Source organism: Sander vitreus, chromosome 15 (genome assembly GCF_031162955.1).
Source record: "Sander vitreus isolate 19-12246 chromosome 15, sanVit1, whole genome shotgun sequence".
NCBI classification, from domain to species: Eukaryota; Metazoa; Chordata; class Actinopteri; order Perciformes; family Percidae; genus Sander; species Sander vitreus.
Window position 1 is genome coordinate 18,443,247 of NC_135869.1, and position 16,637 is coordinate 18,459,883.

At 41.5% G+C, this 16,637-nt stretch overlaps 2 protein-coding genes and 1 non-coding gene across 4 annotated transcripts; all 3 read right to left on the reverse strand.

Moving 5' to 3' along the window:
* Positions 1-1,196: 1,196 nt before the first annotated feature.
* Positions 1,197-8,456, reverse strand: LOC144530292 (uncharacterized). Its single transcript, XM_078269795.1, has 2 exons — positions 4,439-8,456; positions 1,197-4,326 (listed from the first exon to the last, which is right to left on the reverse strand). Exon 2 carries the CDS (start codon positions 4,245-4,247, stop codon positions 3,858-3,860), a length of 390 nt encoding a protein of 129 aa, XP_078125921.1. The 5' UTR covers positions 4,248-4,326; positions 4,439-8,456; the 3' UTR covers positions 1,197-3,857.
* A 93-nt stretch (positions 8,457-8,549) lies between these two features.
* tedc2 (tubulin epsilon and delta complex 2) lies at positions 8,550-14,027 on the reverse strand. Of its 2 annotated transcripts, none has more exons than XM_078270240.1 (11): positions 13,727-14,027; positions 13,473-13,612; positions 12,445-12,503; positions 11,839-12,102; positions 11,491-11,734; positions 11,306-11,365; positions 11,143-11,221; positions 10,740-10,884; positions 10,285-10,380; positions 8,919-9,112; positions 8,550-8,769 (listed from the first exon to the last, which is right to left on the reverse strand). In XM_078270240.1, exons 1-11 carry the CDS (start codon positions 13,739-13,741, stop codon positions 8,620-8,622), a joined length of 1,446 nt encoding a protein of 481 aa, XP_078126366.1. In that variant the 5' UTR covers positions 13,742-14,027; the 3' UTR covers positions 8,550-8,619. The 2 variants fall into 2 exon arrangements, with proteins under 2 accessions (XP_078126366.1, XP_078126365.1); XM_078270239.1 differs by having other exon boundaries at positions 13,473-13,646.
* Positions 13,064-13,137, reverse strand: trnat-agu (transfer RNA threonine (anticodon AGU)). Its single transcript has one exon. It is a non-coding gene; the product is annotated as a tRNA-Thr (tRNA).
* Positions 14,028-16,637: the final 2,610 nt, after the last annotated feature.

Consider the following 16,637-nt stretch of genomic DNA (forward strand, 5'->3'; position numbering starts at 1 on the left):
CAACAGTGTTATGTTATTCCACTCTCAAGTATCTGAGTGATTAAATCCAATAGCTTCTCATCACATTTGTTTATATTACTGTGAGACTTTGTATTATTATTTTATTTTGCCAGTAATTTAATTTGACTGTCTGGCCAGGCATGTATGGTTTCCACCCACACTTGTCTCCAAGACATAATATCATAATATCTGAAGCAGATTTTAAATGTAACTCTATCCAACTGTCTTTTGCACAGACTCAGTTGATCAGGAGTTTGATCAAAACATAAATATAGTCATCAGGCCCCAGTATGGCTCGAATCCAGACCTAATGATGTCACTTCGTGCTGCCTGTTTTTCTGGCTTTGCATTTTAAAACTGATGTCTGTTCTATATAATTCAAAGAATGATAAAAGCCAAAAAGTGCTAAATGCTTGGGCTGAGGCCAAGTTCTGGAGATTGAGAGGCAGATGAGTTGCTTCCATCTGGTTTCCTGTAGTCTTTGCTGACCCTAGCAATCCAACTGACCACTTCCACTCCATCTGCACTTTGCCCCTGTTGGCCTTCCCACCCTTTATCCAGACCTAAACATGGTTCCCTCCACACCCACACAGCCGTTTCCCAGCAAAAATACCACTGAATGATTAAAAGTGGTCATTTTTATTAAAATACATAATCAACTCCATGTGAACTGAACCAAAGCCCTGCAGTTAATAACACAGAATATGTTTGTCACTGTGAGGGCAGTTTGCCTATTTTATTCTTTTGCCAGTAGGGGGTGTCATTTATTCTTTCTGATACTGGCCACTCTGTTTTCCTAACAACCAAAGGATCACACATCTCTGGGTATCTGATTAATTCATCATAGCTGGCAGGACAGCACATGGCAATGTGTCTATATACAGCATCAACATTTCAAGCACAGGGGAAGCTGAGGTGGTCTTGTTAACCAAAGATGTTTTTTTTTATATTCTATTTAAATGATTAAGTGTGGTGACAATTATAATCTAATGTGCACACAAAAAAAAAGTCAAAACAGTGTTAGTCTCCTCACTAACCACTCCCTGATGTTCTTCCAGATCGATCGTAATAGATGTGCCCCTATTTTTTTGGATGATTCTGAATAATCTCCCAAAGAAAAGTAGTTTAATACTAAGTACATTTAATAAATTGGGGAGTTTCACCTCAAGCTACAAACTAAAACCTGCACAGACCAATGTGTTCACATAACATTTATTTAATACAACAATTAAAATGTACATATAAGTAGAAATATACAGTAGAAATATAAAATTGTCATATATACAACACCAAATAATAGAGGGCACACAAACAAACAATATATAGTGTCACTCGCTGGAGTGACAAACTACATTGGCAGACAGCATGGCCGTCTACTGGGTGAGGGACGTATTTCCCAAGCAGCAGAGAGATGTAGACTTTCCCTTTTATTTTTTCAAAAGGCAGAAGGGAAATCACTTCACATCTCTGACAAACAAATACTGGTCACCTGAACAAAAAAAGAACATACTCATGAATACTCTTTATGGGCATTTCCCTTGACTTGAAAGAGATTAAGGGCTGATGCGGCCATGCAGTACGCAGGTGCTTGCGAATACAGACTGATCTGTTAGTCCTATTTTTTTGTCAGTAAATAAAATGAAAAGAGACTTACGCTCTAGGGTTAACTTGGCATTTACACTGCTGCTGCCAGTAATGCATTATATCCACTAAGAATAATACTGCTCTGTTCAGGATGGCTGAGCCCAATCAAACTGCAGGGATCGCTCCCCACTCTCACATAAAAGTGAAAGGAATGACTTCCCATGTTCTGCTTTTGTCTTCCAATATTACCTCCTTATTCCCCTTCAAAGTTTGTCTAACAATCAGTATGCAACAGTACATCTAAATGGCACACTGAGACGCAAACAAATGTGTCAGAAAGGACTGATTGCATGTCTATTGAAGCAGCTGGCCTCCAGGACAGTCTTTGGCATTATGTGTTAACTGCTACCTCTGGATGCATAGACAGACTTTACTCAGCATGAGCGTCACTAATCTGGTGGCCAGAATCGATGCAACAGTGATCAATGACAGTTCTCAAGGGCAAAGGAGTGCTTGTACACGGTCCTTCACACGGAGACAAACAGGCTACACCCAATTTCTATACATTCTGTATGTTGCACTTACTACTTCTTGTATTTGCATTTTCCATCCCATGTTACATTCAGTGACAGAGAAGAGAATATTTAAGACAAGAATACAATGCCATTATGTGATTAATCCTGTAAACCCGCGCCAACAGAAAGCACCTATTCACAGAGTTGAGTGCAGTAACATTCACCTATTCTCTCTAAAGAAAAGAGTCACGTAGAGAACAAACATGCATCATTATTCACTAGAGAACAGCCTTGTACCATGTTTTCAGACAATATTCTTTCCACTAGGAATTATTATTTTTTTGGCACAGAGCAATAAAGACAAATGTCTGTGGACTATGGGGTTTATGTTAAAGTGTATACGTGTGTCTTAATTTAAATGTCAAAAGGCTGTACACACTTCCTCTTGGGCTATATGACAATGGAGAAATGACTTGGATCAAGTCAGAAACTAAACTGGGGATGTAGGATGGAGAAATATGGGATAGAGGAGGAGTCATTTTGGGATAAAGAGAGAGAAAGAACATTGGGGGGGGGAATTCTCAGGGGTTCAGATGGAAACGGGGGAATGCGATAGAGCCTTTTTCCATGAGTGCTTACTTAAGGCACCAAGAGGGAGGGGGCCTGGGGGAGCAGGATCAGTCAAAGTGTCCCTTCAGTGGCATGTCCTCTCGGGTAGTGTCCTTCAATAATTCTGGACTGCCCTGTGTGGGGTTGAGGTGCCCCACGAAGACATTAAGCTTGGCGTAAATGCTCGCACATTGACAGGAGGGCAATCAGTCAGTCAGTGCCCCAGTGCCCCTATCCTTTGTAATATGTAGCTGAAGCTACAGAAGGCCTTTCAGAGTATGTTGCTTTACTCAATGTTTCTCTTGCTTGGTGTGGCTATATGTGCAAATCTTTTGTTCCTTAGTTGTGAAGCCCAAGGTCCAACAGTCTTTCCGTTTAACCAGAATCTTTATTTGATCACACACAAACACCTTCCACTTCCCCAGCAGGTCCTCTGCCCTCTCCAGCTCATCGTCCACACAGATGCCAGTAAGATCCTGCTGGACTCAAGTTCCACTCTCCCATTGCGTAAAAAAAGCCCCCCAACACATTGCTGCGGTGTCACAGGACGAGTGAATGACGCTGACCGCTGACGTGGGTGCGCTGCTCTTTTGGCTGGGTATCAGGTTGCCGTCTTTGGCCCACTTCTGGCCTCTTGGAAGGGTCACCTGTGGCAAGAGGAATGCTGTGACTGACGTGCTTAGTGACACTAGCATTGACTCCGGCAGCAGCTCTGCATAGCGTGTTAGGTGTCTGCGCGAGCTCCCACTGAGACTACTTGTGCATATGTGAGTGTATCCATGCGTGTAAATATGCATGTAGTGTGCAATGCATATTTGTGTGTGTCTCCTCAGAGGTTGTTTTGACACTGGACACCTGCTGTCTGATGATTAAAAAGTGTGAGGCATTGGTGATCCCTCCTTGCTAATCCAAAATGGTCCAAACTTTACAGACTAAACAGATACTTAGTGTCCTGTCAATCTGTCCTTCCACTCTCTATGATTTCTCAGCTCAAGTTCTCGCCAGTATGAGCGGAACTCTGTGAGAAAGAATAGAGGGGATTTGGCGCTGGGAGGAGGTGAAGTGGCGTTTTCTTTAGCCAACCATTGAGCTCCCAGTCTGGGGTATGTCTCTGCTTTCGAGTTCCCACCACTGTTTTCCCCATGTGCTTCACAAGGGACATTGCTCAGAGGTGAACGATCCTCCCTCTTTCTTTTTCCTTCTCTTTTTCTTGTGGACAATCCAACAGGTGGTGGCCATCAGCAACAGCAAAACACCCACGACAAGTAGCACCACTGACACCACTTTAGTCTGAGGCAGGTCATTATAGGTGTAGGTCACCCCAGTTCCTGCGACGCCGATCACCAAAGAGATGATTCCAAAGGGAAAGATGCAGCGGTACCAGGACTTCTCCATGCCTCCAGTGGCCTGGGACAGACGCTCCAGAGAGGAGAGCACGTCAGGGACTTTAGCACCACCAGCCTCCAGGGACTGACCCTCCTGCCCCGCGTTGGTCTGGGGCTGGGTTTGGCAAGCCAGGTGGCCCGTTGTACAGCCCATCCTGATGGTGTGGGCTGATGAATCCCAAAGCCAGGTTGCAGTGTTGGCCTCTTGGATCACGTTCGCAATCAGCTCTGGCCTGGAGAAAAAGGAAGAAATAGAGAAAGGAGGAGGAGGTCTATGTAAGACGGAAAAAAATTACTGGAGCGTGTCAGATGAAGGCTTCTAAGTCAGCACTAAAATCCACTCACACTTTCCCCTTCTTTCCCTCCCTCTCTTGCTGTTTCGCTGTACACTGCTGGCTCTCTGGCAGTACATTGTACACTCTGCTGAATGTAGTGTCGGGGGATATATATGGGAAGGGGAGGAGCCAGGGAAGAAAAACAGGGATGTCAGAGAGCTCTGATTGGTCTTCTTTCGTGTGACGTCAAACTTTGAAGCAGGGAGAATAGAAGTTGACGAAGCACAGGAAGGGGGAGGGGAGAAGAGTTGACTGCTCTCTCTTTTCTTTATCTCCCCATCACTGCCTCTCAATTACTTTTTCTTTTTTGTTTTCCTGCAGTATAAAAGCCTCCCCTTGGGAATACAGAAGCCTAACTGCTGACTGGAAATCAGAGGAGAAAGGGGAATCCTTCATGATCTCAGATTTTAAAGTTACTTTTTCCATCTCACTTTGCACCACAACAGCACAAATGTGCCACCTCCATATGGCAATTACCGGTATATAGCAATGGTGAAAAGCAATTAATCCCACCACCTCCCACTTGGACATTAACAGCAAACAGAAATGCAAGACCACCCACACACTCCTCCGTTCACGTGCATGCAGACACCTAAAGACACTGATTTGCAGGAGGACATCAAATATACAATGCCTTTATAATGTAAGTGTAATAAATACACTAATGAGCATGCCCACACGTGACAGAAATACTCAAAAAACACAGGCATCCCCCACTGCTTTCCCACCCAGTCTTTTCTGTATGGAAGGCAACCCAGGATCTCGCTCTTCCATGAAAGGAAAATCAATCCTGACAGCTCTCTTCTTCTAAACTTACTTATGCTACATTATAACGTCTGCTGAATGTCTATGTTTTTCTCTTCAGGCATTAGGCTATTGGATTTGATATGGCAACATTTTAGCTTTTTTCTTTCCAAGCTTTTAGAAAATTAACTGTGAACTTAACACTAATTATGGCAATTTGTTGCTGACAGGCGATGGAATTCATGTGTACTGTTGTACTGGAAGCAAACAATGATTTCAAGTTTTTTTTTAGGGATGAGACAACATGCCTCTTTGATATGCATGAAAGCTGTGTCGCAACTACAGGTCTAAAAAGTCATCTCTTAAAGCTTTGTGGGCATTAAAACCATGAGTCTGTGTCTAAAGAGAAGAGATGTGGGTGAGGAACAACTCAGCAACTAATGAGATTTAATTATGAGTTTTAAAAAACATCTCTATGCTTTAATAAAACACTGGCATGACTTCAGCTGAGCAACTGGTTTCTCATCAATGAGATTAAAGCATCCTTGCTCTTTAATGACCACAATGCACACATTATCAGATTAAGGAATACCTTATATCCTCATATAAATGCCAAACCTCAGTATGAACCTTAGTTTAAACACTGTCTTCTTTGCCTTGACAGAAAAATTCAACTTGACGGTGGGGGAAATCAAATAATGAACCGTAACGCAGCCTAACTGATGACCACACTGACTTAACGATCCCTGTTAGCTCAATCTGCAACAGAGCTGTAGATGAGCCAAAGAGTAAAAGAGGGGAAGTGAGGAATGTGTTTGTGAGGGGCGGGGTACAGGAGAAAAGACATGTTCAATGGGCATTTGATGGAGAGAAGTGGATTCTTGGTAGCACTGTTCGGTTTCTGTGGATTTGTACTTGGACTCCAGCGTTGCACTGGACTAAGGCTAAACAAAAAGAAAAATGAAAAGGGTAAAAAAAGTGAACAAGTAGGAAGGAATGTGTACCACAAATAGAAGGCTATTCATCTCTGTGTGAGTAGGTCTACTTGTGGCATACAGCAGTGCCGGCATGGGAAAAAAATTAAGCTTCATCCTTGGAAAGTGAAATTGATTGGGATCTTCCATTATGTGACGAAAAGAGCCGTGAGAAAAATGGGACAAATGCGTGAGACATGGGTAACCTGGGCAGGGCCAGGCCATGCTGGTGTGAGTGGAATTGCTCTGCTGGGGACAGCAAGAGCCAGGCAGCAGGTCACAGGAAGGCCGAGTTGTGTAGGCGCCACTCCCTCTGGGACCTGTGTGTAGTGTTGACGTGATCTCAAAGATGCTTCCCTGCCTCCTCCTTCACTCGCTTCACACACACTGATCCAGGCTTGTTGAAGTTGCAGCACATTTCCACAGTCGCGAACAGATAACTTGGCTGCAATCCATGAGTGATCAGACATATCTGGTGCTGGAACAGAGATCTTGCAAACATGTGTGACTTTTATTTCTGGTTTTAACCAGGAGCAGTTGCCCTAATCATTGTACTCCTGTGGTCTTTGATAACAATGTGAAGCTGAAATAGTCATCTCCTTTTTATAATCTTTTTACTCCTCTCCTTAGGGAAGCATGCCATTTCCAGCTTGCAGCATGCAGAGACACAGGCCCCCAGGCATCATTGTGACTCAGCCAGCTTTGAGTGTGCATGTCCCCGTGTTTGTGTGTAGCCTACATGAGGGTTGGTGCAGCAGGGCTCAAACACCCACGTCCTGCTGTGTGAACCCAGCGCCACCTGTTGCCCAGTCTGGCACAGCCCCTGCCATCCACACGTCATCTGTGGGAAAGAGCCTTTTAGGCCTCACCAAGCCTTTCTACATCTCACATACGCCCTCACACAACCAAACCATGATTACCAGTTTTGTCAGATCACAGAGACATCATATTGGCCCCATACGTGTTTTATATCATTCAATGTATACAAGATTATGAAAGCAGAGCACGGAAATCAAACACATCATATGGATAAACATTATAGTAGAGTATTGGGGGTTCAGCGTGAACTGAAACAAACTGGAAAGGTTGCAAGTCTGTCTCATGACTAAATAACCCTCTGTGAGCTCTTCAGAAACCTTGATTTGCCAGACAGTAGGAAGAAACTGGAACACATGGAGGATGAGCCTGAAGACATGGCGTCCCTGCTGCTTTCAGTAAAAGACAGGATTAAAATAGGATGAAGCCCCTCCATAGTTCCTTTAAAATCACTATAATCCACAGACCAGCAGCCCAACAGTCATGCAGCACACTAAAAAAACATTACAGCAGTACATTAAAAAAATATATTTGTTAGTATTTTATGAAAAGTAGTCGTATTTCCACATATAATTCTAGGTCACGGATTGAATCCGACTGCCAATTGACTGATTGCTTTCGGTGCAATAGTATTAACTAAACAAGTGATTAACATTCGTCACCTGTGCGTTCTACAGTCCCTTCTCCTGTGAGTTGAGTGCCATCTGCTGGTACAGTCAGCGTTGCAAGAGCTCCATTACTGACCTCGGGTTACGTTTTTCCATTATTCTAGGTGTTAATTAGTATTAAGGCAGTACAATTATACAACAAAAATCTAAATCAAAATAGAATTTAAACATGGAACTAGCATTGAACCATTAGAAAAATAAAAACCTACACTGTTCAAATTGAAATATTTCTGAGAAGACCAACCGGAATTACAAAGATCCAGACTGTAAACTTTGACACATGCCGATATCATGTAGTAAATGCATCTCATTATTCGTAAATCCGTGCCAATCCAAATTTGGTGATATTTAATATTTCAGATAAATTAAAGGGTTTAATGTTCCTGTATGGGTTGAGAACATTCTCGGAGCCTCTAAAGCTAAATAAACCATTTAGTGGATTATCTGAAAATAAATCGAAAAAAAAACTGTAAATATTAGACGCCACAGTCAGAAACATCAATAAATAAATAAATAAATAAATATGACTTTTTCAGTCATGCAAGTTACTGCATGGCATCAGACACTAAATAAATACAGTCACAGCACATGAAAAAAACAGATTCTTCACAGTAATCACCTTGATTTAAGGACAAATATACACCGAGTTACCACTATATTAGGTACACCTGCTTGCCCTAAAGCGATCCAATATAATGGTCTTGCAATTCATTTTATTGTTGTGAACTTTATGTTCTAGTTTTATTGACAGTGTCAGAAGGGTATGATTCAACTGCCGTTGCACTGTATTATTATTACATATATTATGTGTGTATACACACACACATACATACATATATACATATATACACACATATATATATATATATACACATATATATATATATATATATATATATATATATATATATATATATATATATATATATATATAGTAAAGAGGAGGTAAACAGAGTATAACTGGTAACTCAGTGTAATATGCTCTGTAGTCAGTCAAGCTCACAGTCCAGGACTATGGCAGGGAAACGCTCCCCTCCTTCACCCAGCAGGGAGTACATGCCTCTCAGCACACTGACGCTGGGACATCCAGGCCCAGGTACTATAGAAGAAAGATGAGAGGACAGAGTGTCCAACAGAGCCTGTCCCAGAGAAGAAAAGACTGTCAGCACATTATTTCTTAGTAGGTATTGACTACTACTCAGAGCAGAACTGACTGTCAAATCAATTACCACAATTGGGTATCTGATGAACTGCTATTTTACCAGGTACTTAAACGCACAACCCTTACCTGCTCGAGGTACATCTCCTGTTGCAGCAGTGCCACGCTCATCCTCAGCTTCTCCAGCTTTCTGAACTCTGCCTCTGTCGTGTAGGTTATAGTCAGGGGCAGGGGCGCAATCATCCCATCTCCCCACGCACCATTTGCCCCAGTGGGGCAAAGACAACCTGCCTCTGGCCTCCATTGATCCCATGTTTCCCACTCTGACGGAAAATATGGTTATTTTTAGAGCGTGAGCGTGAGCAACCGTACCCTAAAACGTTTTTCTGCTCTGCTGCCTCAGCTTTAAATAGCTAGGCTCTTGCCTAGCCACGTCAGGATAGACAGCTTTAAAACCCCGCCGTCACAGGGAAGGGGGGGGTGGGGTGGGGGGGGATCTGTCGAGGCCAAGGAAAGTACTGATCTGGCACTGAGGTTTCACCGCGGCTCTGTTTTCATTTTCCATACGCCTCTTCATAAGATGAAGCATTAGCTCGTTAGCACGCTACATTCAACACAACCTTTTTTCAAATGCTGTTAAAATGCAATAAACAAATAATCCCTCCCTTGAAAATTAAACTCTCTGAAACAAAATACTTACTGAAACGTGGATGCGGGATTGGATACATATGCTCACAACACAAGATAAAGATGGAGGTGTGTGGGTTAAGAAGGGAGCTAGAAAATTACTGGAAATTTCTCTCACACACTGGCTTTAGCAACATGCTCGCGCTGCACTGGAGCTATAACTGCTAAACATAAACAAAACTCCCTCCCTGAAGGTGAAATGGTCATTTGAGTGGTGTGAATGGAAAACCTCTGGGTATTCAGCTTCATTATAACAGTATAGTTGAAGGTAATGGAAATGACACCATGTTACATACTGTAGATACTGAGTGAGTGATACGCTGACACCCAGACATGATCATTCAAACACAGGCTCATGATTTCTCTACCAATATCCTCTAAATGATGCAAGTTGTACATGTTTTAAGGGACATTAATGAACATCTGTCCTTGGCTACTTTGTAGCCATTTAACGGTTGTATTTATTTATTCACTATTTTTGGATAGTCTCTTTTTTATTTTGCCTGTAAATCATTTTGTTTGTTGCGTTTTTCTGTCGCCACTTTAAATGTTGTTGCTTTGATTGTATTATGTGTAGGACCCACTCGAAAAACAAGACCATTTATTTTGAGGGGCTTATCCTAAATAAATAAATGTGCATATAATTATGCAAGTCTGTGCTGTGGAATAAATCATTTTAATCATGCATCTTCTTCAGCTCATGACCACCTTCATTCACCAAAGTCAGGTTGACATGTAATTCTTTTAAGGGGGAACACTTGGTTTGAAAAGGTAGACTATGTTGTGGTGAAACTGGATTATTTCCTACCTTGTTTCGCTTGGTATGCAAAGTTCTGGAGTTGTGCTGCTGTCATCGACAACCTCTCAGGTGTCAGAAAGAAGTCATTCTTGTTTGCCTTACCACCTGTATAAAAATACACAACAACAAAAACAGAATTTCACATGCAACATTATTACAGGAGATAGTGGAGTTGTTTGGTTTAATTGCACAGTGCTAATTGGTCTCATGTTTGTAGTCAGGGCAATTGTTACACGTCACTAACTGCTCATTCCAGGGTCCTGAGCAGGATTGGCAGAGGCTCATCACTGATAAAGCTGTCTAAATAGCTCTCAGAAAGCCACTTTCTGCCAACTCCCTGTGCAGTTTCCTCCCAAATTATGATTTTCTCACCCACACACTTGAGTTATCAATCAGCTTCATTTCTCCTCATTCCTCCACTCCTAATTTTGTGTGTTTGCATGTGTCATGTGTCCAGTCTTTACCCAGCTCTGTGGCTGCTTCTGGCATCTCTATGGCTAGAAGCTCTTTTGTCTGGCAGTGCTGGGTGAGGTCATGCCCTGTGTGAGTCAGTCTGTTGACCAGAACCCTGGTCTGATCCGGGCTGCCACATGGCCAATCCTTGGGGAACTAGAGGGGTCAGAAAAACAGGATCAAGGACAACACGCCGGGTATCGGACTGCTTGGTGGAATTAAAGTGTATAATCAAATTTGTGCAGAAGCATCCTCTGCTAATTTCTTATAGCTGGCTAACAGAAATCAATGGAATTATAACTAACTGTGACACTACAGTATATTTTCAAACTCAACATTACACAACATGGAAAACATGTCTAAGGCTTCCCAGCCCATTTTTATAGGCTTCACTAAAAAAAAAAGGAAGGATACCGTGGCTCTCATTCTCTCCATGAAGTGACTCCTCCCAGGCGCAGGTTTCCTCTGTAGGGCAACCACTTTGTCCCATAACCTAAAAAAACGAGGGAAACTTAGTGCCCAAACACAACTGTGGAAACAGTTGAAAATTCTCACAATATTAACTGATTTTGGCCACCTGTTTTGCTTGCTCCTCAGAGATTTCCATTTTGAAGTTTGATCAGAAGCTTTCCTGCCACTAAGCAAAGGCAAACAGATTGATTATTATAAAAAAAAAAGGGCAAACAAATGTTTACCCCCTTCCAACTGTTACTGTAAAAAATGGTGTGGTTTTCTTTATGGTCCAGCTGTGTAAAAACATACCCAGTCTGTCGAGGTAAACTGTGAGCTCCAGACCCCTGTGTGTGTGAAACAGGCACTGTGTTATCTGAAGGAATGGAGATAGCTGCAGCTCTGCCCAGGTCATTTCCACTCAGCACGTTGCTTCTAATAGTCTGGATTTTAGAGTGGAGGGTTGAGGTGTGTAATTGATCCCGATCAAGAGAGCCAGACGCTGAGACAGCCTGCTCTGAGTTCCTTGCTGCTGCCTGTTGATGCACAATTCCACCTGAAGAGACAGGACAGTTCTGGTTATTTGGATTGTGGTTTTGCACTGTCCAGGATTGTAGCTAGCTGAAGGTTTTGAGCCCAGTGTGGAGGATACTGACATACCAGGCTTTTTGTGCTCTTTTCTGTCAAAACTGGCAGATTTAGAGGTTGATCTGTTGGTCGTCTGATTTCCTTTAGAAGCTGCAGATGCCTGCCTTCCCTCTTTGGATGTGACAGCTGCTGTGGTGCCGGGTTCCTTTCGAGGTGCAGATTGTTTTTTTGAGGCTTTTTTAGAAGATCCTGTGCCAGTGCGGACACGGAGGGCTTTCTGCAGGGCTCGCTCAAGCAATTCCATATCTTCTTTCTCCCCTGGTGAGGTAACTGTGTCTGTGAAGATAGCAGCGTGCAAACATTGTTATTGTTTAGTTATTTTACCATTTACCCTGAAAGTCTCTTTAGATACATGATGTCCTTGATAACGAGAATGAAATACAGAAGTGTGGCACAGGCACAGTCATAACATTTGCACATGGCTGCTCTGATCTCTCTCTCTGCATTAACTTAAAATCATAAAACGCACAATTTATTTTATCACGTTACATGTGATGTTTAATCCAATTTTTTCTAGAATCTTCTTAACATAAAGCGAGGGACAACAGACGGAAAAATTGCCTTCAAAGCTAACTCATTTACAGTTACCTGACAAATAAACTCATGTTTTTTAATTACCTATAGCAGCACCATCTGCACATTCTGACTCATCACAGTCCGTCTTTGGTTGTGGCGTTCTGCGAGGAAAAGACTTCATGTGACTACACACTCAATGTAACCAAGAGGAGCACAATAAGTGGAGCACAACAAGGCAACAATATTATATAATAATAAATCATATTTGCACAAGCAACTTGTTGAAATAAGTTAAAAATGTGACTTTTAGTCTTAACGGGCAACATCAGAGTTGCAGTTCTATATGAAACTTGTGGTTTTTATAGACTTTTCTGTTGATAGAATTAAAATGTTACTCTTGATAGCCTACATGCAGTTTACCACAGATCCCAAATGATAGTTGACAGTTCACAGTGTTTATTTATGAAAGGGGACAGTGCAAATTAATAAAAACACATGATTTCCCATGGGTTAAAAAAGCTAGAATTAGCCAAAAGGCTATTTGTCATCTGTGATCCCCTACCCTCGATGTTAAAAAAAGGCTTTTTAAACATTAGCATCAGTGTGAAGTTCACCACAATTTTGTTTATTTGGACATCTAGCACATAATACACAATAGGCACTGAATTTGTCTCTTTATTTTTACAGTGATGGAGAAAGTGAAACTTTCGAGTACTGGAAAAGGCACTGCTGGGATTCGAACCCAGGATCTCCTGTTTACTAGACAGGCGCTTTAACCAACTAAGCCACAGCGCCGGATAAGTGCGTGACTGCACAGATATTCAACTTATGCAATCAAACTATGGCTGATAACTTCGATAACCTTATGATTCGACTATGTTTTGCTATCTGTGTGACACGAGAGGTAAATATGGTATAGGTCTAATACACAAGACGCAACCTTAACAAAAGATCAAACATCTGCATCTGTTATAAGTATATTTACATGTACATACCTTAACGTACATTCTTACAATTTTATATAAATACTTTTCTTTGACATGATGTTTTGGAGTTGCTGTAACATTAAACTTGAAATGAGAGTCTGAGTACTGATAAAACAGTGTGGTGAATATCTCAGAAGTACTTACAAGGTCTGTAATAGTTCTCTGTAGAGTTGTATACTGTCGTTAATCTTGGCTTGCTCAGCTTTGCATGACTTGATAGCTTGCTCAACCATAAACAGCAGTGACATGCTTGTGTCTGGATGTCGCGCTGTGGTGACTTTGTTCTGCCGTGACAACACGCAAGAAACCATTAACAAACTGTTGGTTTAAAAATATGAATCAACGTTAGCATGTTTACTGAAATGCCGATTTGTCACAAAGGTGCAAAATGGAAATACCTCGTTGGTTGACATCTTTCCATTAAAACAACGATAGCTTTTATGCGCTGACCCGCGAAACCGAAAACGTAGCGGATGCGGAAGTCATATCTCCGTGTAGGACGTGCTTGGTGTAAAAAAAAGTCCCCGTGATGCAATGTGAAGATGTTCAAAAGGGTATCATCGTAATGACACTGGTCTAACACTGCAGCAAATTAATACCGTATAATTTGTTTCACTTAACTCGATCAAACACGTTGTAACCTAGCTCCCATACATGCATGGGCTTCAACCTGGCAACAAAGTACTCACTTCTCGCGAGAAGTGTCGTTGTTACCAAGGACGCTGCCCCTCTATGTTGCCACAACAGCTCACCGTTTGCATCATGTGCGGTATGTAGATTTTAGGCTATGAACTGTGCAACGATTTTTTGGTTAGCACCAGAGAGAAGGATGAGCAAAAAGTAATCAATTCGAAGACTCTGCTCGCACCTTTTCTTAATCAGAACCAGATCCTGCGCTCATACAAAAATGTGTCATAAAATGTGTAGGCTATTACCATGCAAATGATTACTCTAAAGAACAGTTTGTCATTTTAATAACAGCATGAATTAAAGTGTGTAATTATGTTCCGGAGTAGGCTATTTGATTTTATTTAATCATTGCTGTCCGTGTGAGTGACAGTTAATAAAAACAGGATATGACTATTTTAGGATAATTGCTTTTGTATGTAACATTGTAAATTATCCATCAAGCGTCAACACTGAGGCAAAATGATTTATACACAGATGTAGTAGTTGTTGTCGACCACATCAGTAGCCTATATCTGCCATAGGTCAGAGCATCTTGTCCATTGCATGTGATTTGTGCACTCTTTCCCACAGAAGCACCAGAGAAGTTGAAGTCGCAGTAATCAGCATTGTTTTCTAAATTACCGACAATTCCTTGACCTGAGATCATGCTCCTCACACCAAAATAGGGTGTTTTGTTCTACAGTAGATTGTCAATTAGAAGACTGTATGATTATTAGTCATGATAAAAAAAAAGTCTGCATGCACACAATTATTACCTTTTCTCACTCACAGCAGAAACATTGGCTTCTCAAGCACAGGTGGCTGCTTTACATTAAGCTAAGATCCCTGATATTGTGCATGCTGGATTTACTGGCACGTCAAAGTGGAACAAAGCCATAATTAATGTTCTTAGTTACACAATGTGCATTTTTGGCAAAATAGTTAGTTTTTTTGTAGTTAATTTTTTTCTATCAGGAAGTAAAGAAATACAAACAAAAGGTGGCTGGGTTAGCTCAGTTGGTAGAGCAGGCACACATGTATAGAGATTTACTCCTTGACGTAGCAGCCGTGGGTTCAACTCTGACCAGCAGCCCTTTGCTATATGTCATTCCCCTTCTCTCTCCCCTTTCATGTCTTCATCTGTCCTGTGGAATGAAAGGCTTAAAATGCCCCCCAAAAAAACAAGTACAAACAAAATATCTGATGCACTGTTACAATCAATTAGAATGGCTAAGATCAGTGCTTCCCAAACCTCTTCTGTCATGCTGCCAATATTCTCACTGTTTTTTATCAGCCAGTAACAATACTGGTGAAACTAGTAACAAAAGAGCAAAGTTTTAATGAATAAGAGCATTTTATTGATTATTAAAAACATGAGGTGCACGATTACTTGAATGGCTGTTTCTCATTCGTTTCTATGTCAGTCTTTACTCAAACTGCCAGAGGTTTTAAGACCCAAGGCTCTCCTGCTATATTGACAGTAAACTTCAGAAAAAGATATTCATATTTTGGATTTGACTGGCGTGTCTCCTCGGTGATCATCGCCATTTTCTTTTCTTGCTGTCAAAAGTCTGTATATCTTGTTGTTAACTTGACATTCCACTTTCTGAGTAAATCTTGCTAATCTGAATCTTGCTATCAGAGCACTGACTCTTTATTGATCCCAAAGGAATTATCCAGATACCCTTTTTTCACAGCAGACAATTTGACTTGTCACAGCAAGAAAAGCACAGGTGGAATTAAGGTTGCAGTATACCAATTCAATGCAATGCAGCAATTGATGATGTTAACAGTCACACGTTTGACAAGTCCAAATATCTGCTTTTAAAAAGTCTATTTAACTTTATTTCCATTTCACATTATACCCTGCATGTGGTCATGTGCAAAACAGATATTGTGATGTTTCATTTTTCTATTCTTGTCTTTTGTTTTATCTCTCTTTGGTTTTGTACTGTTTTGATGTTTCCCTCCTATATTAGTCACATTTATTCTGCTTTACTGATTTCCATGATGTGAAATGATCAAAAGCATGAGATCACAGCTGCTATGTCAACGAGTGGTATGGCAACAGGAAATGGACCTCCTGCTGCATTTCAGTGTGTTTATGTGAGAGCTTTTGATGCAGCATTTGAAAGCTGTCCAAGCCATCAGCATATCACATATGGGGTTCTCAGCTGACCAAAGTGACAAACAAAACCAAAATGGCAGCAAAATAGAGTCAAAGAATCATTGCCAAACATGTTTTGCGGGTTTCTCTCTAAATGCACAAATTAGCATCCAAGAGGATATGAATGTTGCCAATCTTTCCCCTTTCAGAGCTTTTAGACCAAGGGCCCCCCCCCATCTCTTATTAAACTGCATCAGTGGCACAGAATCCCTTACCAAAGCAATTTAATGTAATGGCAACAGCTTGCTGGCCCTGTTGGAAGGACGCAAATCATCTTGTTAGCTCATCTTTCCCCCCACTAGCCTCCTGTGGCTCAACCAACCTTGCATCTGACACTGCAGCCGGCTGCCAGACTAATATCAGGCTCTGACACACACGCACACAAACACTTAAGCATGGATGTACACTCATTAACCAATGGACAAATCTGCTCAGCAAACAAACAACTACCTCGTACATAATTTATGAGCAGC